This window comes from Agelaius tricolor, unplaced genomic scaffold (assembly GCF_023055355.1).
Source record: "Agelaius tricolor isolate 1412-34295 unplaced genomic scaffold, bAgeTri1.0.p SCAF_25, whole genome shotgun sequence".
In the NCBI taxonomy this organism is placed as follows: Eukaryota; Metazoa; Chordata; class Aves; order Passeriformes; family Icteridae; genus Agelaius; species Agelaius tricolor.
In genome coordinates, this window is record NW_027269285.1 from 6,748,845 (window position 1) to 6,776,711 (window position 27,867).

General features: G+C 42.7%; 1 protein-coding gene across 1 annotated transcript; it reads left to right on the forward strand.

The window, feature by feature from the left end:
* The first annotated feature begins 13,232 nt into the window (after window positions 1-13,232).
* Window positions 13,233-26,846, forward strand: MYL10 (myosin light chain 10). Its single transcript, XM_071447680.1, has 6 exons — window positions 13,233-13,314; window positions 15,997-16,072; window positions 17,429-17,533; window positions 20,992-21,070; window positions 25,970-26,018; window positions 26,748-26,846. Exons 1-6 carry the CDS (start codon window positions 13,279-13,281, stop codon window positions 26,844-26,846), a joined length of 444 nt encoding a protein of 147 aa, XP_071303781.1. The 5' UTR covers window positions 13,233-13,278.
* Window positions 26,847-27,867: the final 1,021 nt, after the last annotated feature.

The window sequence follows — 27,867 nt, forward strand, 5'->3', positions numbered from 1 at the left end:
TACTTATTACACATTTCCTGCATAGCATATTCAGTATTAGTAGATTTTTTCTGGCTGCAAAAAAAAGGCCACATCCCAATTGGCACTGCTTCTGGCATCCCATCTCCCCACAAGGATTGTCCCCAAGACCTGTCATCTGCCTTTTTAGATCCTGAATGTTGTACAGATCAGAAACGTTCTCATGATCAGTCTCAAAGCTGGAAATTGCAAAGGCACCTGAATATGTTTGATGTGGGCTTCCTGAGCAGTAATAGATGTGGAATCTCACTTAAAAAGGTCTTTTAAGATTAAAATTTAACATTACTAACAGGAATAAAGTGTAACATTTGTGTGAAAATGCTGCACAGGTGAGCACTTAGAACAGCACAGGAAACCAGAATCCAATGTGTCATGTGCAGTTTTCTTTATCATTTCTCCAACTATAAATGTAGCATAAATTATTATCTACCTAATTTCCAGGTACACAACATTCCTTGAAGGTGTGTATGGGATGCTACCCTTGTTCATTAGGCCATTAAATACCAGAGAATGAGCAGTTACCTCTCCTGAGCAGTGCAATAAAGCAGCTCCTCTTTCCACCCTGCCAAGAGACCTGTGCAATCAGACCCCTGTGACACTGACACCCACAGGGCTCTGCAGGACTGCACAGCTCTGCCTTGAAGTATCATTTCATGACATCAGAGAGTCCAGAATTAAACATGAAACATTCTGCTAATCCTTGTTAAGTTGACAAAGAAAGCTGTTACCCTGTACTTGATCAGCTCCTAAAGAAAATGTTCCCCTTGGTAGGACATCAGACTGTGCTCGTGGCCAGACACAGAGACTCAGCACTGGAAATCCTCACTGAGATTTGCAGCCAGGCTGCATCTCAGGAGACTTCCTATTATTATTTTCTTCACTAATAAATCATTATGTTGTCTCCTTCACAGCACAGAGAGTTCAAATAAACCTGTCCCTGTGACAATCTGATTTTCTGAAGGAGTGTCCTGTTCTGTTGAGTCATGTGAGAGGAAAATACAAAGAAGTAGAAAGACAGATCAAAAAGGGGTAGCAGAAAGGGCCCTGGAGGCAGACTTAAGTTTGGTATTTAATATTTCAGGTAAAATATTCACTTAGCATCAATTATCTTGTTGGGCTCTTTTTTTATTTTTTTTTTCCAAATGAAATTGCTTTCTGAATCAGCCAGCTCTCTAATTACCAGATTGAATGATTGAAATTTTTAGGGCAATTAAATTCAAGCCTTTCTTTTTCAGTCCTTATGTTATTCCCCCCTTCTCTCCCTCCCCTCTCCAGTCTGGAGCCTTTCTATAATTTGGAGGCAGTTGCAGAAGCAAGCAGACCTTTAAAGCCAAGATGTATGTCTCCCTTAATTCCTCTGTGGATTTGTTTCACAGACTAAGCAGAGAGGGTTCTGGTCTCCCAGGACATGTGCATTACAAACACACTGCATTGTGTGGGTTTTATCCCAGTGTGTCATGTCATTTAAAAAAAGCTTGGAAGGATTCATTTAATATAGAAATTCTGTGAAAAGATAAAGATCAATGCAGAAAATACAGGCACTATTGGAAAATGCCTGCAGATCAAGCTACAAGACTAAGGAGCAAATTGATAATAACAATGGTGATTGATGGTATACTAGATAAGAGAAAACAAAACTCCCAATAAAACAATACAAAAGTCTGTTAACAGAGCTGCTAGGGGAAAACCAGGAAATGGCTGGGTGAAAGGAGAAGGATTCTTCCAAGAAAGGACACAAAATTCACAGGTTGGAATCCCAGGCCCAGGTGACAAAGCTGCTGCTCATTTGTCTCTATTGTTGGAATTGGGGCATTAATCCTGCAGAATGAGTAACCACATTCTCACATAAAGGTTTGTGAGCTGTTCTGTGGATTTCAGTGGGACTATTTCTCCCTAAAAGTTAAGTGGATTCTTAACAACTTTGATGAATCAGGATCTAACCCAGTGAACATGACACATCTTTATCACAATGAACCTTGGAAATTGTGTAGGATTTCCCTCAGGAACCTCACTGAGTTTTTCAGGTTTCTAGACCCAGCCTAGGACACAAACCTGGGGCTGCTCTCCAGCAGGCACTTGCAGGCAGAGGGACTGAGGGATTTCTTTTCATGCTCTGTTACACTGGGGATTGGTATAATGTCACTAAGTCAGAACAATGAACACCAGGCTACCTTCCAATGTGCATCCACAGCCATTTCACTAAAGCCAGATGAGCTGTATTATGCCTATTTATTACTTAATCATCCCTGTAGGTGTTTGAGGTGCCCCACAACAGCTAAAGCAGTCCTTGCCCTGAAGAGCATGCAGTCAGATCTAAGATTAGAGATGACAGCACTGCAAGGGGCTGGGCCTGGAGAAAGAACAAGGTTCTTGTTCAACCAGAAACTTGAATGCACATCTGTCTCAAAGTTCAGTTAATTGATTGAGCACTGCTGTGACTCAAGGTTGGAATGACTGATGGAGAGAAGAATTTCAGATGCAGGTTCCTGAAAAACCTACTGTTTCTGCTGAATTGAATGTTCTGATGTTCTTGTATGGATACTCTGAGAGACACAGAGATCAGACCTTTAGGAACCATGATTTCATGTCAGTGGAATTTTGCAATTTCATAGTGGTTAATGTTTTGGCTCATTGCAGTAATTCCAATGGGATGGAATGTGTATTAATGTCCATGAGCATTCCCTGGGAGACACAGCCCCTGTGGCTCCTACGCTGCCTCCTGTTCCCTTCCTGCTCCCACTGCCACATTCATTACCACACACCTCTTCTTTCATGCTTTGAAGTCCATGACTCTCCACCACTTTGCAGTATTTTGGGATATGGCCCCCTCTTGTATTTGTGGGGTTCCCAGATGGAGGAAGGAATGAGGAATCTGACTCCATATTCTTAGAAGGCAAATGTATTATCTTATGATACTATATTATATTAAAGAATATGGTACTAAACTATACTAAAGAATACAGAAAGGATACTTACTGAATGCTAAAAAGATAATAAAAAACTTGTGACTCTTTCCAGAGCCTCAACACAGCTTGGCCCTGATTGGCCAATGAGTGAAAACACTCACACCAAAAACAAATGAAACAATCACCTGTGGGTAAACAATCTCCAAGCTCATTCCAAAGCAGCAAAACACAGGAGAAGCAAATGAGATAATATTGTTTTCCTTCCTCTGAACCTTCTCAGCTTCCCAGGAGAAGAATCCTGGGCAAAGGGATTTTTCCAGAAAATATGATGGTAACAGCCCCAGACTTCAGGCATGTTTATAGATTCAGGGAAAAGAGCCTTGACCTGAGTCACTTTATTGCCATCTGCAGAGAGGTGATTTTCCACCTTCCAGGTACAGATGCAGTTCTGCAGAGCCTCAGATGCTTTGCTGGAGCTCTGAATGCCTGCACCAGGCTCTGGGGGTACTGAAGTGGCCAGGATTTATTGCTGGTTTCCCCAGCATTTTATCAAGGATTGTGTTTCCCTTCCTGCTTTTTCTAAATGCCATGTCCACTTAAAATCTTCCAGTGCATGCCCTGTGTTCATTATTTAGCAGTACATGGGAAAACCCCTTCAGCTCAAGCTTGCTGTGAGTGCTGTACAATTGTATCCCAACTGCCTCCTCTACTTATCTGCTGCATTATTTCTGTGAAAGCAAAAGCTGTGCATGGAACAGATGCTTGGAATGGTATTGGGATCCAATTACTGCACTTTTCCAACCTTACATCTATTGTCTAAACTTGGAGCAGGCATATTTTTATTCCTTGGTGACACTATATAAAGAGACAATTGGCATTGTGTTTGTTGGCTGACTGGTTGGCAGAGGAGGGGTGGAAGGAGCAGCAGCACCATGGTAGGTTTTATCCTTCCCCATGTCTGTTTATCTCTGTATTTCTTTCTGACTCTTATGATTCAAACAGAGCAGGAATGATCACACAGCATCCCATGAAATCTCATTGTAGTATCACATCCAGAATGCTGATATACCCCACAGAGTGAGCTGGGAACTCCCAAGGACTGCTCTGCATGTATTTCACAAACAAGGAAGGCACAGAATATAGATGGAATTGCAGAAAGGAAGAGCTTGTGCAGTTCTGTCCCACATTCACACTCCTGGCATGGCTGGTGTGAGATAGATTTAAGATCTGCTGTGGTGTGATAAGGACCGAGAGAAAGGGATTTCTCTGGAATTGTGACTGTGCTGCTCTTGTGACCATGAAGAGAAGTAGGAAGCTCTGTAGAAATTTCTGTGTCTTGTCTTTGCCCTGCTCACTGTTGGCTTTTAGCTCTGGGACTCCACCAGCCACCTCACTCGATGTGATTCCAAGGAGCAAAGAACTCCTGCCTAAGGAACTGTGGGCAGATCTTTGTCTCCTGCAAATTCAGAGGAATGACTGCAACATTATTAGGGAAAAAAAATGAGCAGGTGATTTTGTCTTTGTTTATTTTGCTCCTTTTTGCAGGTCCTTTTCAGGCTGTCTAAAAGCAATGCTGCCCTGTGGCTCCCTGGGGCTATGGAATATTTCATTGTGGAGAACACCAGCGAGGGAGTTGCATATGAAAAGCTTTCTCAAAGCTTAGTTCAAACTTGATCCTATTTAAGCAGGTGATGAATGTGATCCACGTGCTGTGGCAAAACCACATTCAATGGCATTTCTAAAATCCATGCACAAAACAGGCTCCAGTTTCAGCCAGTGCCAGCCCAGTGTCAGTGGTTTCACATTTATCATGTTCTTCACCAGTGCTTCAGAAGAGACCAGTGCCTTGTGCTGATTATGCCTCTTCAGGTGTGGATTTACAGGTTTCCCTTTAATCAGCCTCAGTAAAGTCTAAGCCAGCCCTTTTGTGAGTGGGGGACAAGTGCTGGCTCTTAGCTTTTCTTTCTCCCCTTTTTTATTTTTTTTCCCCAAGATTTCACTTATCAGTTTTTTCCCTGCCTACTTAGTTCAATGACACACCAACACTCATTGATGTTTGAAGATGTTCCAGGACATTCTGTGATGAAATGCTTAAGTTAGGAGACGTGAAAATATAGTGAGAGACTCGTCTGTCTCCTCGCTCCCAGCTCAACTGACGATGCTCTGTGGTGGTTCTTTTCATTGTGCCTTTTGTTTTGGGAAAATCTCTTCTGAGGTACCTTACTATACAGGGACACATGAAACAGATTTAAAATGGAAAGAAAAAAATAGCCTTAATGAAAGAAAGCTGAAGAATATCTTTACATAAGGAAGTGATCATTTTTTATTAATCAGAGGGAAATGTATATGTAATTATGCTAGATGAACTCTGTGGGGAGGTTTTTTTCTCTCTTTATGATGTCTTAAGGGATTTATAAATATTACAGAGGTTTTATAGCATCATAATATTTCAGATGTGCAGTAAAGCTACTTTCAAAGGATTAGTGCAGACAAAGCAGCATAGTAAAAAATAATTACAAGTCAGCCAGTGCTACTAGGCTCTGACATCCAGGGCTGATGACAGTGAGAGAGGCAGGGTTCAGGGAGATAATTTTTCTAACAAGAGCAGACCACACAAGTGCTGTGGAATGGAGTTCTGAGAACTGTCTATGGCTCTCTGTTAATTCCAGGGAATTTCAGACAAGCTGGGTCTGTGATGTCTCCCTGCCTGCTCTGTGCTGGTGGGCAGCAGGAAGGGCAGCGGCACAAGGAAGGAGAGGGAAGCCTTTTTCTTATTCCCCAAACATCGCCGTGTTTGTTCAATTCCAGTGACACCTTGTAGCACATTTCTGTCTGCTGAGGGGAGCTGTGTGCCCAAAAATAGCCTGCATGCTGATCAGATGTGCTCTGCAGGCTGGAATGTGCCACCTGCACCGAGAGTGGCACCGACCGACGACAGCATGGCCACGCTGACCGAGCCCCGCAGCTGGAACGGGGCTGCTGGTGGCACTGCTGCCATGGCTGTGTGTGACACTGTGTGTGTGACACTGTGTGTGACACTGTGTGTGTGACACTGTGTGTGTGTGACACTGTGTGTGTGTGACACTGTGTGTGTGACAGTGTGTGTGTGTGACACTGTGTGTGTGTGACACTGTGTGTGTGACACTGTGTGTGTGTGACACTGTGTGTGTGACAGTGTGTGTGTGACAGTGTGTGTGTGACACTGTGTGTGTGACAGTGTGTGTGACAGTGTGTGTGTGACAGTGTGTGTGACACTGTGTGTGTGACACTGTGTGTGACACTGTGTGTGTGTGACACTGTGTGTGTGACAGTGTGTGTGTGAGACACTGTGTGTGTGTGACACTGTGTGTGTGACACTGTCTGTGTGACAATGTGTGTGTGACACTGTGTGTATGTGTGTGACACTGTGTGTGTGACAGTGTGTGTGTGTGACACTGTGTGTGTGTGACACTGTGTGTGTGACACTGTGTGTGTGACACTGTGTGTGACAGTGTGTGTGTGTGACACTGTGTGTGTGTGACAGTGTGTGACACTGTGTGTGTGTGACACTGTGTGTGACACTGTGTGTGTGTGACACTGTGTGTGTGACACTGTGTGTGTGTGACACTGTGTGTGTGACACTGTGTGTGTGACAGTGTGTGTGACAGTGTGTGTGTGACAGTGTGTGTGACACTGTGTGTGTGACAGTGTGTGTGTGTGACACTGTGTGTGTGACACTGTGTGTGTGTGACACTGTGTGTGTGTGACAGTGTGTGTGTGACAGTGTGTGTGTGACACTGTGTGTGACAGTGTGTGTGACAGTGTGTGTGTGACAGTGTGTGTGTGACAGTGTGTGTGACAGTGTGTGTGACACTGTGTGTGTGACACTGTGTGTGTGTGACACTGTGTGTGTGACACTGTGTGTGTGACAGTGTGTGTGACAGTGTGTGTGTGACACTGTGTGTGTGTGACACTGTGTGTGTGACACTGTGTGTGTGACACTGTGTGTGACTGTGTGTGTGTGACACTGTGTGTGTGACACTGTGTGTGACAGTGTGTGTGTGACAGTGTGTGTGTGACAGTGTGTGTGTGTGACACTGTGTGTGTGACAGTGTGTGTGTGACACTGTGTGTGACAGTGTGTGTGTGACACTGTGTGTGTGTGACAGTGTGTGTGACAGTGTGTGTGACAGTGTGTGTGACACTGTGTGTGACAGTGTGTGTGACAGTGCATGTGTGACAGCCCTGGGAGTGTCCCTGTCTGTGTGTGTGACAGAGTGTGTGTGTGTGTGTGTGTGTAACAGCCCTGGGAGTGTGTGTTGTGTGACTGTGTGTCCTGTGTATGTCCATTTGTGTCTGTGTGTCCCTATATGTGTTTGTGTGTCCTTGTGTGTGTGTCTGTGTGTGTGTCCTTGTGTGTGTGTGTGTGTGTGTGTGTGTCCTTGTGTGTGTGTGTGTGTGTGTGTGTGTGTCTGTGTGTGAGTGTGTGTGTGTGTGTGTGTGTGTGTGTGTGTGTGTGTGTGTCTGTGTGTGTGTGTGTGTGTATGAGACAGCCCCAAGTGTGCACACAGGGACTGCTCATCTCGTCACATGAAGAAGAAGAAGATTTGCTGGGTTGGGAAAAGCAGCTGTTGAATTTTGGCCCATCTGTTAAATTTTGGCCTGTTGGATTATGGCCCATCTATTGGGCTTTGGCCCATCTGTTGAATTTGGGGTCTTCAAGGTGGAGGAGCCTGTGGCTGGAGAGGCTGGGGAGGCTCTGCTGCTCCAGGATGAATTTGGGAGACAAGGCCTTCCCTCTGTGTGCCTGCAGGAGGGGAAGGGGCCTGTGACAGGGAAGGGTTTTCTGTGAGGCAGAGGAGAACCTGGAGTGTCCAGAGTGTGAAGCAGGGAGGCTGCAGGCCAGCAGATTTCTGCATCTAGCAGGGATCAAAGGTGTGTCTGTGTGGGTGTGTGCAGGCTGGGACTACACACAAAATGGAGTGAGGATGAGAAGGGAGGGGTCTGTTTATGACTGCAGAGCAGGTAATAAAAAGATCTTCTCTTTCTCACTTCTGATAACGTGGTTTATTTGAATGATCTGAGGCTGCTGCCTGTTTGAAATGCAAATTGTGCCCTTAGAGCAGTTTGTGTTGCTTACTCCTCTAGACTGTTCCCTCCAAGGCATGCACTTGGGTTGGCCTTGTGCTGCTCACCTGCCATGGAAAGGACCTCAACCACTAAAAAATGGTGGCTTGTCCATAGCTAGGATGGTTGCTGCAGATCCAGTGTAAATTATGTCAGCAGAGCAAACCTGTGAGACAAAAATCAACAAATATCCTGCCCCATGCTGCAGCAATCCCTTGTCCAGGCCTGAGATGCAGCTCCTGATTCAGAAGCTGTATTTGATGATAACAGAAATTTGAAGACAGGAAATGTCAGCACCGAGATCCCAGAGTGGATGAAAAACAAGGAGAGAGTGTGATGGATGAAAAAGTAATAGTAACTGAGAGTTGACATCATACAGTGGATCACAGCAGGGGACAAAGTCTGAGCAAAATGATGGATGATTCTGTCTTTTCTGTAGTTGTACATGTAGTTGCAGAGGAAGGAAGTACAAAATGTGAAACAGTAAAAACCTGGTGGTATCTTATGTCCACTTTGTCCTGGACTGAATAAACACTTATGGGTACAAGACAGCAGAATCAGGCTCTTAACAGTGTCCACTGCTGATTCTCCCTGCAGGGCTCTCTCCCTGCCTATCCACTGAGCTGTCTCTGGTAGAAAAATTAGAAGAAGACACAATAAGTGGCTGAGTAGGGAAGCGTTTCTGCTTGTGTTTTTTACTTTGCTGTCAGGAGCACCACACTGCATCATTGTTAATTATTAAGAGCATTTTCTGAGGGGCTTAGAGCATGGTGGGCTAAACAAGGGAGTGACCAAACCAAACCAAACCAAACTAAACTTTGCAAACCAAAGCAAAGCAAACCAAAGCTGTAGCTTGTGGCAGAGTGCTGCCCATCTCTCCTGACTGCCAGTGGAGATGTTCCTCTGCTGCAGGAAATGCCAGGTGGAGGTTGGTTACTTCCCACTTACTGAAGGGTACAAATGTGCCCCTGAGCAGCCACTGAGGGACCTTGCTCACCCTGCTGCAACTTGTCTGGTTTTCCATATTTTTCTTGGTTGTCTGCAAAATGCACTGAGGGGTGGAGATGATAAAGCTCTGCAATAATCCAGTGTCATGGATCTGCTCTAGCATCACCTCTTTATGAATTTATCAGGGCAAACAATGCCTCATGTTCTGAAGTAAGAACAAGGTATCTTCATCTCCCTCCTCCTTTGTATGTAGAGGCAGAAAATGATTCCCCACCCCCTTTTCTTCTAGGTCACCCTGAAATCAAATTTCCTTCTGATTCCCTTGAACATCACCCCCCTCCCACCTTTGCAACGTATAAAAATTGGATCCCTTTTCTTACATCCAGAGAGGCAAAGGCCACACACACTCATTGTCTCTGCCTGCCTGTGTCCCTGCACACCCTGGTTCTTTTGGGCTCCCTGACACTGCCAGAAAGGAGAAATATAAAGAACCTCAGTGAGGGAAACTCAGCTCAAAGAAAATATCTGGTACAACAGAGTTTTCTTGGGACCAGATTTTGGTATGGTTCCATTTCTTCATTTAAAGCCTCTAAAAAAACCAAAACCGACCAAACAAAACAACAACAACAAAAAAAGACCTTTTAAAATCCAGGCTAATTGAAAGAGTGCTAACACTGGAAAGACAAATGAGTGATATGCGACAAGCCTGTGGTTTCTCCTCTAAAGTGAAGTGTTGTTTTCTTCACAATGGGATGATTAATACTCTCAGGCAGGAATATTAATAGGCTTGTTCAGTTGTTGCAACATTCTTCCCACTGCTGTGCTATTGAGGCCTTGGAATCCGAGCCCAGGGGACCCTCAGCTCTTCAGTTTCTCATCTGGCACGTTTTGTATGTCAGTCTCACAGCACATGTTGCAACGAGAGCCGCTCTATCTCTGCAAAGTGCAGCCTGGCACACTTTGGTTTCAAGAGTGGGGAAATCAAGGCAGGCAGAAGTGATGTGTCAGTCACCCACTTTCTCCTCTGTGGGTCACCTACTAAATCCTTGACATCTTAGAAGCCATATGTTTGCTCAGCTCTGTGATGTTCCTTTTAATTTGTCATTCTTTCAGAGAGAGACTCTGGAGTCAGAACCATGATTGTGTTCATTAAAAAATTCTGGAGTGTTTGGGATTGTCAGACAGCAGCATAGAACTATTCTATTCTGAGTTGTTCTTTTCTGTTCTCTTAGAGCTGTCTTTTAATTCAAGTAACCCTCCAGAAAAACAATGGACTCTGTTCTGTTCCTGCTCCACCTACTTCTCTCTCAGCCTTCCCCCTCATAGCACCTCCCTGCCCACACCTTGTGCAAAACTGGGGTGCAGTTCTCTCTGTGATTATGAATTTTCTGGCTTTTTAGGGCAGGGAAGCTGCATTCCCAGTACTGGGAACTGATAATCCAAGATGCTCTATGTTGGATGCTACAAGACTTAGCTTGAACCTGGTGATGGAAACCAGCCCCAGCTGGCAGCTGTCCATGGGCCCCTGTGAAATGTATTGGTGGTCTCAACCCCCTCTTATTTATGAGCAGGCCATAAATGGGATCCATATCCAGACCTTCAGCAGAAAAACTAAAAATTGATTGAGCATCATGGGCACTGATGTCCTCTGTCATCCCTGGAGACAACAAACCAGAGAGTAACAGTAAACAAATATGTTAGGATGACCTTTTCTAGTACTTCTTCTAGGCTGGAAGTAAATTATTTTTAAGGTCCCACCCAACCCAAAACATTCTATGATCCTGTGATGCTACAATAATTGTTCCCTGTATAGTCAGTTTTCAATCTTCTTTGCCTTGAAAAGAACTTCACTAATGTACAGAAGCTTTTGGGGTGGTTTTTGATTTGCTGGTCTGTTTCTAATTGATACTGAGCTGCAGCTTTTGCATTTATCTGATCCTTCCTTTCAGCTATAGCCCTTGCTTGAGGACTTACAGCCCAGAGAACCCAGGAAACTGAGGAATAATGGAGGAATTGCCAGGGTTTGGCATTTAGAAGAGCTGGACCCCACTGCCTGTGGCTGTGGTGATAGCTGAAAAAATGCAGATGGTTTCCTAGCATGGGGAATATTTATCAGGCTGAGCATGGATGCTGTGTTTGGCCCCAGCAGAAGAGACCATGAGGAGGGCAAAGCCTGTTTTGTGTCCAGCAGGAGCAGCTGCAGGAGCCCAGCAGAACCAGCCCCACTGCCCTGCCCAAGCCCCCAGCCCTGCAGTCCCCTCACAGCTGGCAGTGCTCTCCCCTGGGTAACATCTGCTTCCCCTTTACCTCAGGGAACAAATCCATGGAAATACATAGGATTGTTCTGAATATTTCCATTCGATCTGGAAGTGTTGAAAGCCTCCTCCAGGCACCTCACGTTATGTGGAAGATTGCCCATTACTGCTCAAAATAACACTTATTTCATGTGGAGGAGGAGGAGGGAATCTGTTTATTCCAAAATCAATATTTCTACATTCATTAAACATTCCACTTATTAACTTCTTTTTTCCATGCCTGTGGTGGCATTCTATCCTTGTTTTTATCCTCACTACAAGTATATTTTTCACTTAATTTCCATTCCTATTTCCAGATTTTAGTTCTTTGAATTAGCTGATAGGAGCTTGACAGGTCTGGAGTGTGGGTATGTGGGAGAGTGTCTAACATTGCCCTAATTTCCCCCCTTCCATATCCTGGGATCTAAACCAGGGTGGCTGAGTGCAGAAATCTGCCTGGCAAATTAAATTGATCAGACAATGTATGCTTCAAACAGAGTCAAGTGGGAATATTTTCTTGAGCTGCTCTGCTCCTCAGGATATTTGAAATCAGTATTGAATTTGAACTTTCACAGGTTTTTTTATTTTGATGAAAGGAGACAGTAGAAGTTGCCTTCTGTTTCATGCAGAATAGCCCAAACTAAGTAAGACTAATTTTCTGTGACACGAGAACCAGGTGGGACTATGATAATGAAGTTTAAAAGTAAAAATGATAAAGAAAAAAGTAATCTGTCTGGAAGGGAACTCAAAAGGCATTGCAGCTCATTATCCTGCCCCAAGTAAGGATAACACTGTGGTTAAAACACTTCTGTAATCCTTTGGAATCACAGATTTTATTCTTTACTGCAGAACAAGAACTATATTGTCTTAGGCAAGCTGGTTGGGCCCTTATTCAAAGATATTTAATGAAGCCTAGTTCTGACTGATTTTTAGTGAGCATTAGATTCTTAGATATCATTGTAGCTCTTTCCCCAATCTTGCTCTGTCTCAGCCTCCAGACTTGAGAATGGTGATAAAAGCAGTCCTGCCCTTTCATTTGAGATGATTATCTTGAATATTAAAATAACATGGTCTGGTAAGGTACTGCACTGCAGTGCCATAGGTTGGTGCAGGAATAGAGGCTCCAGGAGTAGAAGGTGTTCCTGCTTGGGAAGGATTAATCTGTTCTGTCATTGCTGGTCCAGACCAAGCAGATTTCTAAACATTTCTGTGTGAGTAGGAAATGATATAACTTCCCTTTCTAGTTCCTGAGCTGAGTCTTCATGCAGGGCCTTGTTTGGAGTCTGGCTGCCAGTCCCAGCATGGGAACTGGGAAGAAGGAGCCCTTGGAGGCATTTACCTGAATTCTGGAGTTTCTTGAGAACAGCAGGCTGGGAATTCTAGCTCATATCTTCAAGTGACACCACTCCACACCAAAGGCTGTCACCCCTGAGCTCTGCAGAGCCAGCATGGAAGGGGAGAGGTCCCTGTGTGACACGGCCTGGGATCCTTTGAGCTGGAGGTGACCCTGCCCAAGGAACAGGCAGCTCCTGGGGGAGCCAGCAGTGCACCAGGCAGGATGCTGGGCCACACTTTGGGTCCCTCACCTTTTTAAAGGCAGCACAGTGACAAACTGTCCTGGTTTGTCTGAGCTGCCAGGTTCCAGGACACAGCAGGGAGTGCAAAAAGCCTCAATCTGTTAATAAGGCAGCAATTTTTATCCCTTGTATAAATACATATATATATATATATATATATATATATATATATATATATATATATATATTTTCAATCTTATATATAAATCTAAATCTATCTGTCTATAAGATTGAATTTTAAAACCTTGGAATAACAAAGCACAATCCTCTTGTATTACTTGACTGTGTAGTTTTTACCTTCTGTTGAAGATGTAATTTGTTTTGATGGGCGCTTAACAGACAAAGGAATATATACTTGATCTTCTTATTTGTATTACAGGCTCCCAAAAAGGCAAAGAAGAAGATAGAAGGTGGTTCCAATGTTTTCTCTATGTTTGAACAAACCCAGATCCAGGAGTTCAAAGAGGTTGGTCACTACTCTGCTGTTCTCTATAGTCTCCTGTTTTTGCTAATGAATAACATAGGTTTTGTTTGTAATCCTTATTCAATTCTCCATCTGCTTTAACAGAACACACAGTTGTTTTCTGAATCATCCCTGTGGTTTTGGCTGGTAGATCATTTTCCTTGTGTGTTTGTTTGTTCTTTCTTTCATTCTTTCTTTCTTTACTTCCCTCACTCACTCCCCTGTTTCTCTCCAGACTTATTTGAAAAGCACCCAAGCCCCCACCCCAAAATAAAGGAAAAGCATCATCTCATCCACTTCAGCCCTGATTCAGGAAAGCACTTGAGCACATGTTTAAAGTTAAGTGGTATTTTAAATAAGAATAGTCTTATGTGCTCAAGTATTGTCCTGAATAGAGATGCCAGGCTGAACCAGGGCTTTCATTACTGCTCTGTTCCACAACAGCAGCAGAAAATATTCATCTGTGCCCTTCTAATGCTGCCCACACAGGAGAAATGAGAATGCCAAGAAGCCCTCAGCTTTCTCCACAAATGCCAATAAAACAAGACAACTTGTGGAGATGAAGTAAGCAACTTTCAGCTCCCAAGGGATTGGTGTTCCAGGCACTGTAGGTTCTTTGACCAGTTACCTGTGAGGAGGTAAAACCGATGGGTGGCCTAAAAGCTGGAGAATATTAAAGACAGATAATCTGTTTGTTGAGTTTCTGCTCTTTTTCTGTGGGGACAATCTAGAGAGTCCATGAGACCATCACATTCTGCACTGGTTTGTCATTTTAAATTACTCATTAATTATTTTTCCCCCATTTTTTCTAACTCATGTCTCCAAAGCAATTTCCAGTGTGATAAATGTCTGCTCTTTTGTGTTGTGCTTTCACGTGGCTTTCAAGTGTACTTTTCTTGAGGATTCCCACCAGGAAAGCTCAGTGATGGACAAGACCAAACCCAAGGCAAGGCCTGGGAATATGACCCAGCTAAATTCATTTCCCCACAGTCAATGGGAATGTTTGACTCCCTTCTCCCACTTCTCTATATCATAGGAACCTTCATTTTATTTTCTCCAAGAATTACTGTTTGAAGATGGACCAGCACAAAGAACTGGACAGAATGGCATTATTTGATCTTCTTTAAATATGATAATACCAGGAGCATTTCTAGGGGGATGGTGGCAGAATAATGGCAAAGGCATGAGGCAGTGGAGTGGTCGAGTGAAACCCAAAACCATGTTGTGTCTAAGAACTGCATATCTGGGACACATATTTCTGAAAACCTGGTTTGGATTAGAATATTTGTATCTAGAGATTTCAACCAGCTCATCAGCAAATGTTTCAGCGTTGCTGTTATGTTATTTAAAATTCATCCATTACAGTGCCTGATGCTCATCCTGTCTCCTGTGAGCTGCCTGGGTTTGGCTTTGCTCTTCATATCTTCTTTCTCTTTTGCTTCCCAATTATGGGGGATCACCATTTAAAGCAAGGGCAGAACATCTCTAAAGAGTTGGGATTAATTTTTTGTAAGGGGATGGTTTGGAAGGTAAATATAAGATTATGAACATAAAGCTGAGTGGAGCCTCATGGGCAAACTGGGCTGTGAGCAGTGAGGCTTTGTAAGAAACTGGAGGAGAAAATACCTGAAGATATGTGGAGATAACTTGTTCATGGGAAGAAATGCACCCTGTAGGGCAGCAGACTTTAAAACCCTGCAAGTTACTGCAATCTCAGGGGCACACTGTCTGAAGAAAGAATAATTCCTGGCCATTGCAAAGATACTGTCCCATATTGATGTGCCTGTCAGACAGATAACCAGCTTCAGAGTCATGCCAGGATCAGCAAATATTCCCCATGGCATGACCAGGGGAATTTCAGGTCATTAAAATCTTTCCAAATCAATGAAACATTATAAGTGTGATGGCAGCCAAGAGATGGACACACAAATGAGTAAACAGATAGATGAGCAGTTAGCTGGCTTGGTAAACAATGGTTAGAGTACACCAAGTCTGTGTTGGCTGAAAATAAAAAAACCAACTGGTTTTTATCTATCAAAAGTTAAATTTTGCCTGACAAGGGTATTTAAGGTCAGCACATCAGTGTCAGTCAGAGCACACAGCACAGTCTCAAAGATGCAGTGTATTGGAAAAGGGAAAAAACTTTGAATAAACAATCTTATGGAACTTACATTTCTCTGTACTTTTGAAAGTTCAGCTATCTCTGTGTGATGGATCATTCTAAGGCTCAGGAGTAATCGACTTCAGGTTGATAGCAGAGAGATATCCACAGAAATGAAATGTTTTACAGAAATATTTCAGCCTCATTCAAAGAATGGGGTATGGGGAAGGTATAACCACAGAGCAACCTCTGGCTAAATCTACCCTGACTAAAGCCTCCCTAATTCAAACTTTTATGGGTTAAGAGCTGAATGGCTGGAGCTGCCAGCATTGGCTTCAGCCCAATGCACGCTGCACTGAGCATTAATTTAGTAAGAAGAAGTTTGGGTGGGTTTAATTAAGCCCCTTGCCAAGATACAGTAATGTGTTGAAAGTGAGGAAAGTGCAATGATGTGGAGGAATCAAAGGAAGTTAAATATTCCTTTTTACAGCATGAATATCATCCTTCCATAGACTGATGTGTGTGACTGGAGCACTGTTCTGTGCAATGGAAATGGCAATTCCTGTTCCTTTTCCTTCCCACAGGCTTTTACCATCATGGATCAGAACAGGGATGGCTTTATTGACAAAGCAGATTTGAGAGACACATTTGCTGCACTAGGTAAACTAACAATTCAATACTTAAGAGATATGCTGTCTCAATTTCAAGCCCAGAAGAAAGGTTGGTATTAGAATGACAGTGGGGGGAGAAATGAGACACACAGGGGGCAAAAGGAAACCTGTTCTGTTTGACCTTCCTCCCTGTGGTGGTTGGCATCTCACTGCAGAGCTCCAGCTGGAAAGTGTCCTGAGCAGGGAGTGGAATGAAGGTCTGATCCCTCCCCTGCAACTATTTCAGAAGAAGCCCACCCAAGCAGGGGTCCATGCCAGGCATTTCTGATTTGCCTCTGAATCCAGGCTTTTTCATCTGGGAGCCATGGAATATGCACTGATTAGCACTGCAGTCATGGACTAGCTGCCCCTCTGCCCACACAAACCCAGCAGGCCTTCATGTGAAGTTCTGTGCTGCTGGGAGTTTGTGTGGGGTGAAATGTGCATGTCATGAGATTAGGTATTGTCCATTCCATGGCTATCACAACCTTGATAATATCAAACAGATTAGAGCAAATCTTCCCAAGGAAAGAAAAAATTCCAGCCCTCACGATCCCAAACCTGGAGTTGTATCCTTCTTGCGGCATTTGAGGCTTGAACAGTGATGTAGGCATTTGGGCTTTTGCCATCTGGAGCTTATTAAAAAGAGCTTGATAAGAATCTTTAGTGCTCCCCGGGGTGGAATCAGACGCCAGCAGAGTCAGTGCAAGGAGCAGAAGCTCCTGAACTCTTTATTGTGACAATGAGGTTTGCAAACTTTGGCCTGTAGCTACTGTTACCCTGAAATATTTATTTCTTAAGGCCAAGTTCTGCTATCTTTCCTGTTCAGTGAAGCCTTTCAATGCCTATAAAGTACATTCACAGCAAATTACCACTCAATTTGAGGAGGGTTGCCAGGGTCTAAATTCTCATCAATAGGGCTGCACAAGGATGGGGAAGGGATCTCATCCATCTGCCCTCTACTCAGAGAGGTGTCTCAATATCCAGGAGGGCAAAGACTGAGACCTTGGATTCACTTCAGTCACTTTGATCTCTGCTATATTAATATCAGTGGGGCCCATATTTCACCTGAGGAAAAAAAAAAAAAAAGCCCCAACTCAAAAAGCATTTTATTTGGAAGTTCCCCTTCTCTCGTCCACTGCTGGCCATGTCTGTGTTATTTATCCTTCTTGCTCCTTCAGTCACCCTTTGATCTCAGAGCCAGCTCTGCCAATTTCTTTTTCACTGGGGTATTTGGGAGTTGTGTTCTACCATGTTATTAGCAAAGTTGCACAGAGCCCTGAGCTCCCCAGTGGGAGGAGATGAATGGGAACCGTTTTTTGAAACACAATTTGTGATTTATTATGAAAAATGATCTCTGCTGCAGGTCGTCTGAATGTCAAGAATGAAGAGCTTGAAGACATGGTGAAGGAGGCGCCAGGTCCTATTAACTTCACTGTCTTCCTTACTATGTTTGGGGAAAAGCTGAAAGGTAAGTACCTCTGGGGGATTGGAGAGGTATCTGTCAAAGATCCTCAGCGCTGAAATATCTCAGCACCTTGCAAATTACAATAATGTCTCCACAGAACAGTGCTTAGAGGCAAGGAGGGATCTCCAGTTTTGCAGACAGAGGGGAAGAATGAAAGGCTGAGGGACGGTGCAGAGGACAATTCAAAGGTGTGATTTAGCTTACACAAGCTAACATGAAAGGGCTGAGTTGGGGTCCAGAAAGTGATGAAACCTCAGCAGCCTGGAGCACAGTGCAGGGGAGTTATTCACCATCAGAAGGCTCCTGGGCTGAACTCATGCTCATGCTCTAGTCATAGCACTCCCAGTATTAGCTGCTTTTAAGTTTTTTTAAAAAAACTTACCCTTTTTGCACTCCTTTGTCACATTAAGCAAACATGGGCTTCCCTCATTTTCTGTATTAATTGTAACTCCATGGCCCAGCCTCAGTGTCACTTGAGGTGATTTTGCCATTAGGTGAAGATTTCACTGAATAACCCTTAAAAAATTTCACAGAAAAACTCTTAACCCTTAATGGAGTGGATAAATTGAAATAATTAAATTTCAGTGGATTCTCAATGATAAGGGAGGGGGATTTCATTGCCCCAGAATATATAGGGAACCCTGTGGGAAGTTCAGGAAATGTGGGTAGTAAATTTGCTGTGTGAGCTGGTAATTTAATCATGTTTCCTCTCCAGTTAATGGATGGAAACTGCAAGAGGGGGGGTGTGAGGCCAAGACAGAACTCCAGTCATCTTCCTACAGGCATAAGAGAAAGGTGAAAGCCTCCAAAGCAGGGCTGGCCTTAGCCAAGCACATTCCAGAAGTTTGTAAAAATAACTAATGAATAGAAAAATGGAAAAATCTGATCCTATCTTCTTAAAAACATTTATTGTTTGGTTGATGGACTCTGGCTTTGTATTGCTGAACACAATTCCAGCGAAGGGTTTTCTATGCTTGGAATAGAAAACAGAGTGGTCTGAAAGAAAGAATTCATGTAGCTGGTTCTGGAAGAAAGACACTCTTGCTAAAGAGGGCAGGAAGTCTGGGAAGCATGAGGGGTGATGGAGAAGGCTGGCTGAGGAGGGGATTTTACTGCCCAGACATCAACCTGTGTGTGGTACCTCCACCAGGACATTCCAGGTGTCTTCTGGCAGAGTAGGGAGCGCCCTCCTCCATATTCTATCTCCTGGGATATGTGAATGTTTGTTATGGGCTGCCCTGCTGCCCATTCCAATTGTGAGCATGGAAATGAGCTCTTCCTCCTCTCCCCTCTTCCTCCTCTCCCCTCTTCCCCCTTGCTCCATAGAGTTGCTGGAGCTGGCAAAGCCTCTGGCCCTGCCAATCCTGTGGCCTAAAAGCAGAGCCAGCACAGGAAGGTGAATGGCAAAGCAGAGCCCTCTTGTCTGCAGGTTTCCTGTTGGCTACTAGCAAAGGAGGAGGGTTTTTTTTAATTTCCATTTGGTGAAGGGAAAATCACAGCTGTGCTTGTCATGCCCTTCTGGTTGGGTTTGTCATGCAAAGGAAGCAGAGCCAAAAGACTGCACATTCCCAATCAAAACTAATTGGGATGAAGAGCCTTTGTAGTGCAATTAGAAAGGGAGAAAGGGCTAGAGGAAGTGGATATGGCAATTTTGCAACACTCTTTATTAGCTAAGTACCACTCAGAGAATTTGGTGAAAGGTGCTTTCTAAGTAAAATTTGTTGTGCTATAATTGATTTCTGTCATAAAGGGGAAGCTGGGATTTTCAGGATGAGCTTTAGCTTTGTATATTGAGATTATGATGCCAGATGAACAGCTAACAAAACTCGGTTTATGTTAATGCCAACCACATGGAGCTGCTTCTACAGGGAGTCAGAATAATACAATTTGTACAGAAAACAGAGATGCCGCACATCAAAGAAACCACTTTATTTACCAGCTAATCAATAAAGAATGCCTGCTGCATTGCTTCTCTTCAAAGCCGAAGTCCAAGGATATGACAGAGTAGAAAATGTAAAACACAGTAAGGAAAAAAAAATCCCCCCCACAGCGGTGACTACTTAAAATGCAGCCCTCTCCTCAGAGCTGGGGGATGTTTCTCTTCATGGGACAATCCAAACACTCATTAAACACCAATGCCCTTTGTATTGATCACAGATTCATGGCAGTTTGAATACACTGCCTACAGCTTGGCAAAAATAATGTACATGGCCATTGTGTGGCAAGGAGGAGGCCACATAGCCCGAGGTGTGTTCACTATTATATCCTGCAGGACCCTGCTAATCCTTGTGAAATCTTTCAAACAAAGCAAACTGTGAAGGCATCAGGAGAGTCTGTAGAGCAGGGAACCTTGGCTGGGTTCTGTTCTGGTTCTACCTCTGCCAAACTTTGAAACAAACTTTGAATCCTCAGCCCCTTTGTGTTGTATCCTTTTTTAATCACTCTTTCAGCATACCAAATAGCTTCATTTTGTCCATGGAATCAGTTCATCTGCTTGTAAATTTGGTTTCCTACAGTTACAAAGATTTGTATTGTGTATACTACGGGAATATTTTGAAATATTGGGGAATAGTCAGGAACAGAGTACACAGTGTATCTTTTGGTGTGGGTTGAAAATGAGTCTACTCAGAATCTGCAGCATTACAGAATAGTCAGAAGCCCCAGCCAAGATTAAGGCACTGTGAAAACGAGTCCCTGACACAAATGTTTTCCAGTCTAAAGAGATGGGATAGATAATGGAAGGAAGAAAAGGAAGACCATTACAATCATTTTACTGCTGGGAACAGAAGGACAGGGATAATAAAGTCATACCAAAAATCTGTGCCCAGCTAAGAGCAGAAGCAAAATCTTCTGAGTAGCCACAGTCTAATTCTTTAAACCATCCTGTTCCTGTTTCTGTAAGTAGCACTTAATGAAGAGACACTTAAGGGGAAGGGCACAGTGGGATTTAGGTGCAGATCACCATCTCAAATTGATCATCCTGTTTCCATTGCATTCCATTGGCATTTGGATTTTATGATGAGCTCCATTTCCCTTAGTGAGGGAAATAACCTCTTCTCTATATGGCCAAGAACAAGTAACATCAAAAAGTGTTTTTACAAGGAACGTACAGTGCAAGATTAAAGGAAGCCAGTGAGGGAAACAGTTTGTTATATTTTCATTTCTGAAAGCCACTAATCCTCTGGGTACTGATACTGGAGACCAGTTCCTGGAAGTTTTCTCTCCTGCAGACATAGAATAGATATGAGTTATTATTTTTAAGCTTCTGAGCATTGAACTATTCACCTCTATTGTTTGTCTGACATGACAAATGCTGCCGACTCAGGGAACCTTTGTCTTCAAACCCACAACTGCAGAATTCTCCATTCTGCACTGTTTTCAAGCGAATGTAATTACTTAGCAAGTATTCTGCAGCCAGAGAAATACATCCAGGCTTCTAAATTATATTTCATTAATTTTAGGCACGGACCCAGAAGAAACCATTCTGAATGCTTTTAAGATTTTCGACCCAGAAGGAAAAGGCCGCATAAAGGCAGACTAGTAAGTTTATTTCCAATCTTTTAGAAGAATAACAACAATAATAATAATTGCAGAGTTTTAAAGAACTGCTTAAAAGCTGCATTTTTCACAGTATTTTAAGAGGCAGAGAAACATTTAGCTTTGTAAGCCAGAGTTAAAAGTCTGGACTGTTGTATGAATGTATTTGTATACCAAAAAGAGATGTTATTGTCTTCAGACATTGCAAGAGCCAACGGAAATATAATCACATGTAGGCCATTAGATAGCCTCTTTTTGAAGGTCTGGATATAAATCGACACATGACTCTTTGTAAATTAACTCCATATGTAAAATTAAAATGAATGTCTGGTGCCTAACTCTCAGTGCTTGACTAAAATGGGAAAGCTACTCCCCTCTTTAAAAAAGTGATCAATTTAATTAACTCTGAGACATGGTTTTAGTGCTGGACATTTTCCTTTTTATGTGTTTATCATTTGAGCCTTCTGCTTCTAGAAATAATTTGCTGTAAAATTCCACTAGATACAGTGAGAGCCAAACCAAATAATACTATTAATAATCTGGCAATTATTGTCAATATGGCTATTTTTAAATAAGGAGGGAGAACTCAATTTGTATTCATGTCCTGTTGCACCAACAAAGCAATGTAAAAGGACTTTAGGAGGTATTTGCACAAATGCAAACCCTCCTTGCACTGCCAGAATGGTGCAAGCAGGACTTTCAGCTGAGTGAGATAAATTATATCAAATCAGGGCAGGAGATGAGGATATTGGACCTATTGCTCCAGAGAAGTGGTTTATATACCTAGATTTATGCATATGTTTAAATTTGTTCATATGCTGAAATTTCCTGCTGAATTTGTGGTCTGTACTTCTACTGCAGCAGCCATTTCAAGTGGATTTTATAAAGCATGATATGTATAGGAAATCTATCAGGGAACCATGAGTTACAAAATTGTATTTACATCAATTATTGCTGCTTATGTTGTGATAGCCTCTGACCAGAACCCCGTGGAGATTTCCATGACATTATCTGCAATAATTGATGAAAGTTAGTTGAAAATGCGAGATTCATGTACAATATTTCTTTCCTTTACCAAGGTGGTTTTCTGTGGCAGTACCCCAGTGGGTCTGAGAACTTTTGCAATATGCAAAATAAGAGACAGTCCTTTGAGTGAGAACTTCCAAATTAATTAAACACAAGTGGATATAGCAATCAATCAGAAGGAACAGAGGGTTAAGAGTTGTCCTGATGGTTTTGAGGTTAACATCACCCAAAGAGCTTGGGAAGAACAGTCAGGGGATCATATCAGAAGTGACTCAAACAACAGAATTAATGTAGCCTTTTGCCAAATAGGGCAGATCACACAGTAGTGAAATCCCAGCCATGAAATATGAACTTCTGATACTCCAGAACTCATGAAATGTTATATTTCCCACCACTATCTGTAACAATATCCTGCATACAAAATCTGCAGCTTGCCACCCTGTGTCCAGATCTACATTCCTTGGATGCTGGAAGCCAGTTGGAGTTTGGGGCAAATTAGGAATGCAGTATCACACTCCAAAATGAAGATGAGAGAGAAATATTTTATTTTTCCTTGATGGAAAAGGTCAACCTTGTCCCCACCCCCACTGCACTGCTAACATTAGAAAATTGTTTTAGTTCATCACCACAACAGAGCATAATGTTTACTTATTAGACCCGAGGGTAATGTTGATCATTACAGAACAAACCATTAAATCAATTCTGTGGATGTCTTTGAGGTTTAACTTCTATTCATATGCTTCCAAAATGTAGACATTTGAAGTTTTGAAATCATTTTTCTGTTGGCTCATGAAGCCATTTCAATGCGACAGTTAATGCTAATAAATAATATTTCTCCGTATTAAAAAATCCTGGAATGTTTCTCTCAAAAACCAGTCATGCTGACCTTTTAATCAGAACTTCATTTTTATGTTCATGGAGTTAACATCCTTCTGGGGATTTTTATGTCTCTTCCCTCTGCGTGTTTTCACCTCTAGTCTGGAAATGACTCACTTAGTCCATGTGATGGTAGCTGGGATGGAGCCTTCTAACCTTTCCAGAAGATCCAGGAGTTTATAACTTACTTCCAAATTCAATGACAGACTTTGTTTGTCTGCATCATTATACCACACATAAAACCCTTCCCACAGCATGATGTCAAAAAGAGAAAAAGCTCCCAGTCCCATCCTCAGCTGGTGTAAACTGGGGCAATGTTTGGAAAGGTTGGATGATTCAGTCCCAAATGCCACTCGTGGGGCAGAGTGACTCAGGCCAACACCAACCATGCCTGATGCTGAGGCCAATGAAACTTTTCAGATTTGGGCCAAATGAAAATGGGCCCAGGGGGATGGAAGAGGTCCCAGGCATGCTGGACTTTGGAAGTGTTTGGCTGAGCTGGAGATGATTCTCCCTGTAGCTGTAGAGCTCTGCTCCTTCCCACTCACCTGGTTTCCTCCAAGACAGCACTGTAGGAAAGGCAAACCCAGAGGAAAACCAAAAATGCCCCAGGGATTTCATAGATAATTTTTAAAAAGGCTTTTAAAATATCAGAATGCAACAAGATATTTGTCAATGTAGAAGGAATTGATGTGAGCCAGGACAAGGGATAACATTTAGACTCCTAAGTCAAGGTAAATGGATTTTTTTTTGAGGGGGGGTTTGGTTTGGTTTTTAGGGTATTTTTTGAGAAGAATATAAGATTTCTAAAGAAAACAAGATACAAAACCAAAAAAAAAGTACATAATTTCTGGCTTTGGAAACGGTGAGTGTTTGTTTCCCTATAAAATAAATAATGGAAAATGTGCATAGATCCTTTAGTCAGTCCTTCTTCCTTGTGAGTGTGCCAGAGCCTACTGGGCTGTGCATCAGAAGATTATAATTAGATATTTGATCTTTTCTTTTCCCCTAAATACTTTAAGCATGTGAATAGAAGACACACAGTGCCCAGATCTCTTTTTAATTCAGGCTTGTTTGCAATGCAGTTTATTTGTGACTTCTGACAAAACTGCTCTAAGTGCTTCCTTCTATTCACCAAGCTCCTTCCTGGATCACACTTTCATTTGCATTTGCTAATTCTGTTTGTCCAGGGCATATATATCCAATAATCCATATATATCCAATATATCCAGTAATTTATGCTGAGGGGAATGATCTCTCTACTCTTGCAGCCACTGATCATTTGAGAATTTGCCTTCAAAAAATGCAGTCACATACCAAATGGCCAGAGGAACAGAACAGAAACAGAAACTTGAGACAAAGAGATGAAGAAACTTAGCTAACTACAGAGAATGGTGAAGTAATGCAGGAAAAAATATACCCAATAGCTTAAGTTCTGTCTGTTCCCAAAGCTTGCACAGATATATTCACACTTGTCCTTCTTCATTGTTTTCAATTTTCCCTTTCTGAGCTTCCAAATGTGCATTTATACCAACAAGAGCTGCAAAAGTGTCTGTGCCCCTGCCACAGGCTGGGATGTGTAGCCTTTTCCTGGAAAAAAAATCACATTTGTCAGAGCTGTGAGTGCCATTGTAGCTTTGCCACCCAAACTGTACTTCTGTCTGGGGGACTTTTCTCATGTGCAGAAAGGGAGGATTTACTGTTTTGCCTGAACATCTGCACCCATGGTAGGTGAATTTTGCTCCCCTGCAAGTGTTCCTGGTCAGGCATGATTTCTATTATAAATAGTTTTAAATATTCCCTTTAAAAAGCAGAAAGGACTTCTTCTAGAAGAGCTGCCGTTCTCACTCCCCCCACAACAAATTCTTGAGAAAAACAGCCTTTTTTCAAATCCACAAACCAAACCAGATTTCTACATTTGCCTCAGCTTTTGGTTTTTTACAACAGACTGCTCACCTGTTATCACAGCTTTACAGTTTGTTTTACTGCTCCAGAGCTGTGTCTGATAATGTATAAATACATTTGGTAGTGACAAAAGGAGACAACTCTGCCTCTTCAGCGTGAATGAAAACTGTGAGATTAATATAGGAATTCTTCTACAGGAAATTATTGGTGTTATTGAAGGGATGTTTATGTGAATATAGGTGAGTTTATACTGGTGGATGTCCCAGCACGTGGTGCATGTGCTGCTCTCAGTACATGAGAAACTGTGGGAGGTATAAAGACATTTTATGTACAGGGGTTAGACTAGAAAAGAAAATAATTCTTCCTGGCTTTTCTATTCACCTCTAAACTTAGGTTAAAAAAAAAAAAAAAATTACATGCTCGACTGCCTTCCCACAATGGGTTTAAAACAGAGGCTAAATCAGCTGAGAGTCTGCCCCCAAAATATTCTCTTTGATGTAATTGCACGGGATGCAGATTGTGTGTGGGATAAGCTCCGTGTTCCAGTGCTGTGACTCCAGATCAAGACAGGGCACCGTGAAATACAGCAGGGCTCATGCAGCTCCACAGCTCCTCTGGGAATGGCTGCATGCAAATAAAGCATTCTCGGGTGATGACTGGCAATAGAGGCTCCAGTTCTCTTTCAAGTCCTCTTTCTCATTTCATGCTCTGTTCCTTTCATCCTCAGATTTTACAGAAAATATTCTCTCTTTTGGGTTTGTTAAGTGATCCAAACTTTAAGCAGCAAGTGAGGAAACCTACCATTTTAGGTTAAGATAAGCATACAAAATTGCTGTATTTCAATTACAGTAATAACCTTAAACAATTTTAAACCTCTATAAAGTGTCACAAAAGAGAAATAAGTTGGCAGAGCGAGGCATTGACACTGATGGGTGCCCACAGAAAATCTCTTACAATATCATGTAAGGATTAACAGCTCTAATTTATGCGGTCACACAGATTTTCTTTCATGCAACTTCAGGAGGGATCTTGCCATCTGAATTGTCATGTGCCATTATCACCCTTTAATCAGGTTATTTCGTTTTATTTGAACAGCATCAAAGAAATGCTCATGACACAGGCAGACCGGTTCAGTCAAGAAGAGGTAAGGAACTTTATTCAAAACAGGAATCCAGCTCCAGCTCCTGTTCAGCACTAAGTCCTTGCCCCTCTTTAAATGCATGGATTTAGCTGAAATCCAGCCTGAGAGGAGGTTGATGCCAGCTCTGGCAATTAGAAACAATTCAAAGCATCTCTTCTGAAGAGCTCCATGGCTAAATCAAAGTCAAACAGATTCTTTGGACTCCCATCCAAGTGCAAGTGTGGCCTATCTTGTGCTGCTCCTCCCCATGGGCAGCTGGGCAATTGATTTACTGGAGTCCAAGTGGGTTTGGGTGGGCACTGTGTTCTGGTTTCCATTTCTGTGAGTTACTTGGTTTGAAATCCAAAATGAGGTACTGACTTGGTGGTTTGTGTGAGACTGAGCATGGATTCTGCTGGCTGGGAGGAATTTAGGGGGACTTTACTTTCAGAAGAGGAGATGGAGTGGAGCTGGGCTGTGAATAGAATGGAGACTGGACTGGACATTTATCCACCAGGGCTTACCTGGGTTTCAGGGGGAGAACTCTTTTCAACAGGAAACTTGTGGGATTCTAGCAGGACTTTATTAACCAGTTATGTTCCAACTCTGGTTTCAACTTTACTGAGCCAAAGGTAAACTTCTCCATGGTGGTCAAAGGAGCAGGGCAGCAGGGAGCTGAGCTGGGTGTAAAATGAAAAGCTGTTCATGTTGCTGTCCCACAGACTGTGACACTTCTCTCTGTTTGCTTGGCAGATCAACCAGATGTTTGCTGCTTTCCCTCCAGATGTCTCTGGGAACCTTGACTACAAGAACCTGTGCTATGTTATCACCCATGGTGAGGAGAAAGACTGAGAGCAAAGAGAGGAGCTTCTCCTGAGGTGATGCACCCACTTATTTCATGATGCTCTCATGTACAAGCATCCAGGATGTGAAACCACGTGGTCATTGGAAGAGAACCAATAAAATAATTGAAAATAGATTAAAGTTATTTAATGGTCCTGTTTTTATAAAATATCAAAATACCAATTTTGTGAAGGTTTTTTCCCCATCTTTTTTTTTCCCTGTCAGTGGTTTGAAATGGAATTTTCTTGATGAACTGGTGCTTTTGTGATTTATTGACAAACCTAATGTTCACCAGATGGTCCAGTGGGCACTGCAGTCTTATTTAACCTCTTGTCTTTTATCCATAAGCTCCATGTATTAATTGAGAATTCCTCTAGCTTATTGCACCAGGAAGAGTGTCTGGCAAATAGAATTATGTTCCATTCCACAGCCCCTAGCAATGGAAGTGTAAATAAAACAATCTTAAGTTCCTGTGAATATGCAATATGCCCTCCCCATCTCAGTGATGTGGCCAGTTCCTGAAACCACTTGACTCATTTGCTTTGGTGCAAAAGAGCAGAAATAGTGGAATATTGGCTGTTTTTCTCATGGTAAAGTTCACCTAGGTGCACTGAGAATGCAGGAATAATGAATTTCCTCCTTCAGAGACATCTTTATTATGTGGAGGAGGTTGTCCATGACACAACAGTAACACCTGGTATGTCACCTTTGACCATCATCCTTGTGTTTCAGGTGAGACACACACACCAAGGATGTGTTTGGCCAAAGATCATCAAGTCTAGGGACAAAGAGGACAATTTGGGAACTGCAGCCCATGAAAGCAGATTACCTCTCACTTTTCTAATCCAAGAGCAGCCTGGGTTTTAAATGCCCTACAGTTTCTTGTATTTAGACTTCTAGGAACAGGACATATTCTGCCTATGTGGAATATTGCATGAGCACTTCCTGCGTGGGAGGCAGAAGGATGCTGCAGCCAAAGGAAAACAAGCTTCTGCTGTTTTAACAGCTCATGAAAATGCTTTCCTTGTGC

Excerpts from the sequence above, each read along its gene's own strand:
- MYL10 (XM_071447680.1), top strand. The coding sequence starts at position 13,279 with ATGTTTGAACAAACCCAGATCCAGGAGTTCAAAGAG. Across the intron at positions 17,534-20,991 it reads GTTTGGGGAAAAGCTGAAAG|GCACGGACCCAGAAGAAACC; the intron begins GTAAGTACCTCT and ends CATTAATTTTAG. Across the intron at positions 26,019-26,747 it reads ACCGGTTCAGTCAAGAAGAG|ATCAACCAGATGTTTGCTGC; the intron begins GTAAGGAACTTT and ends TTTGCTTGGCAG.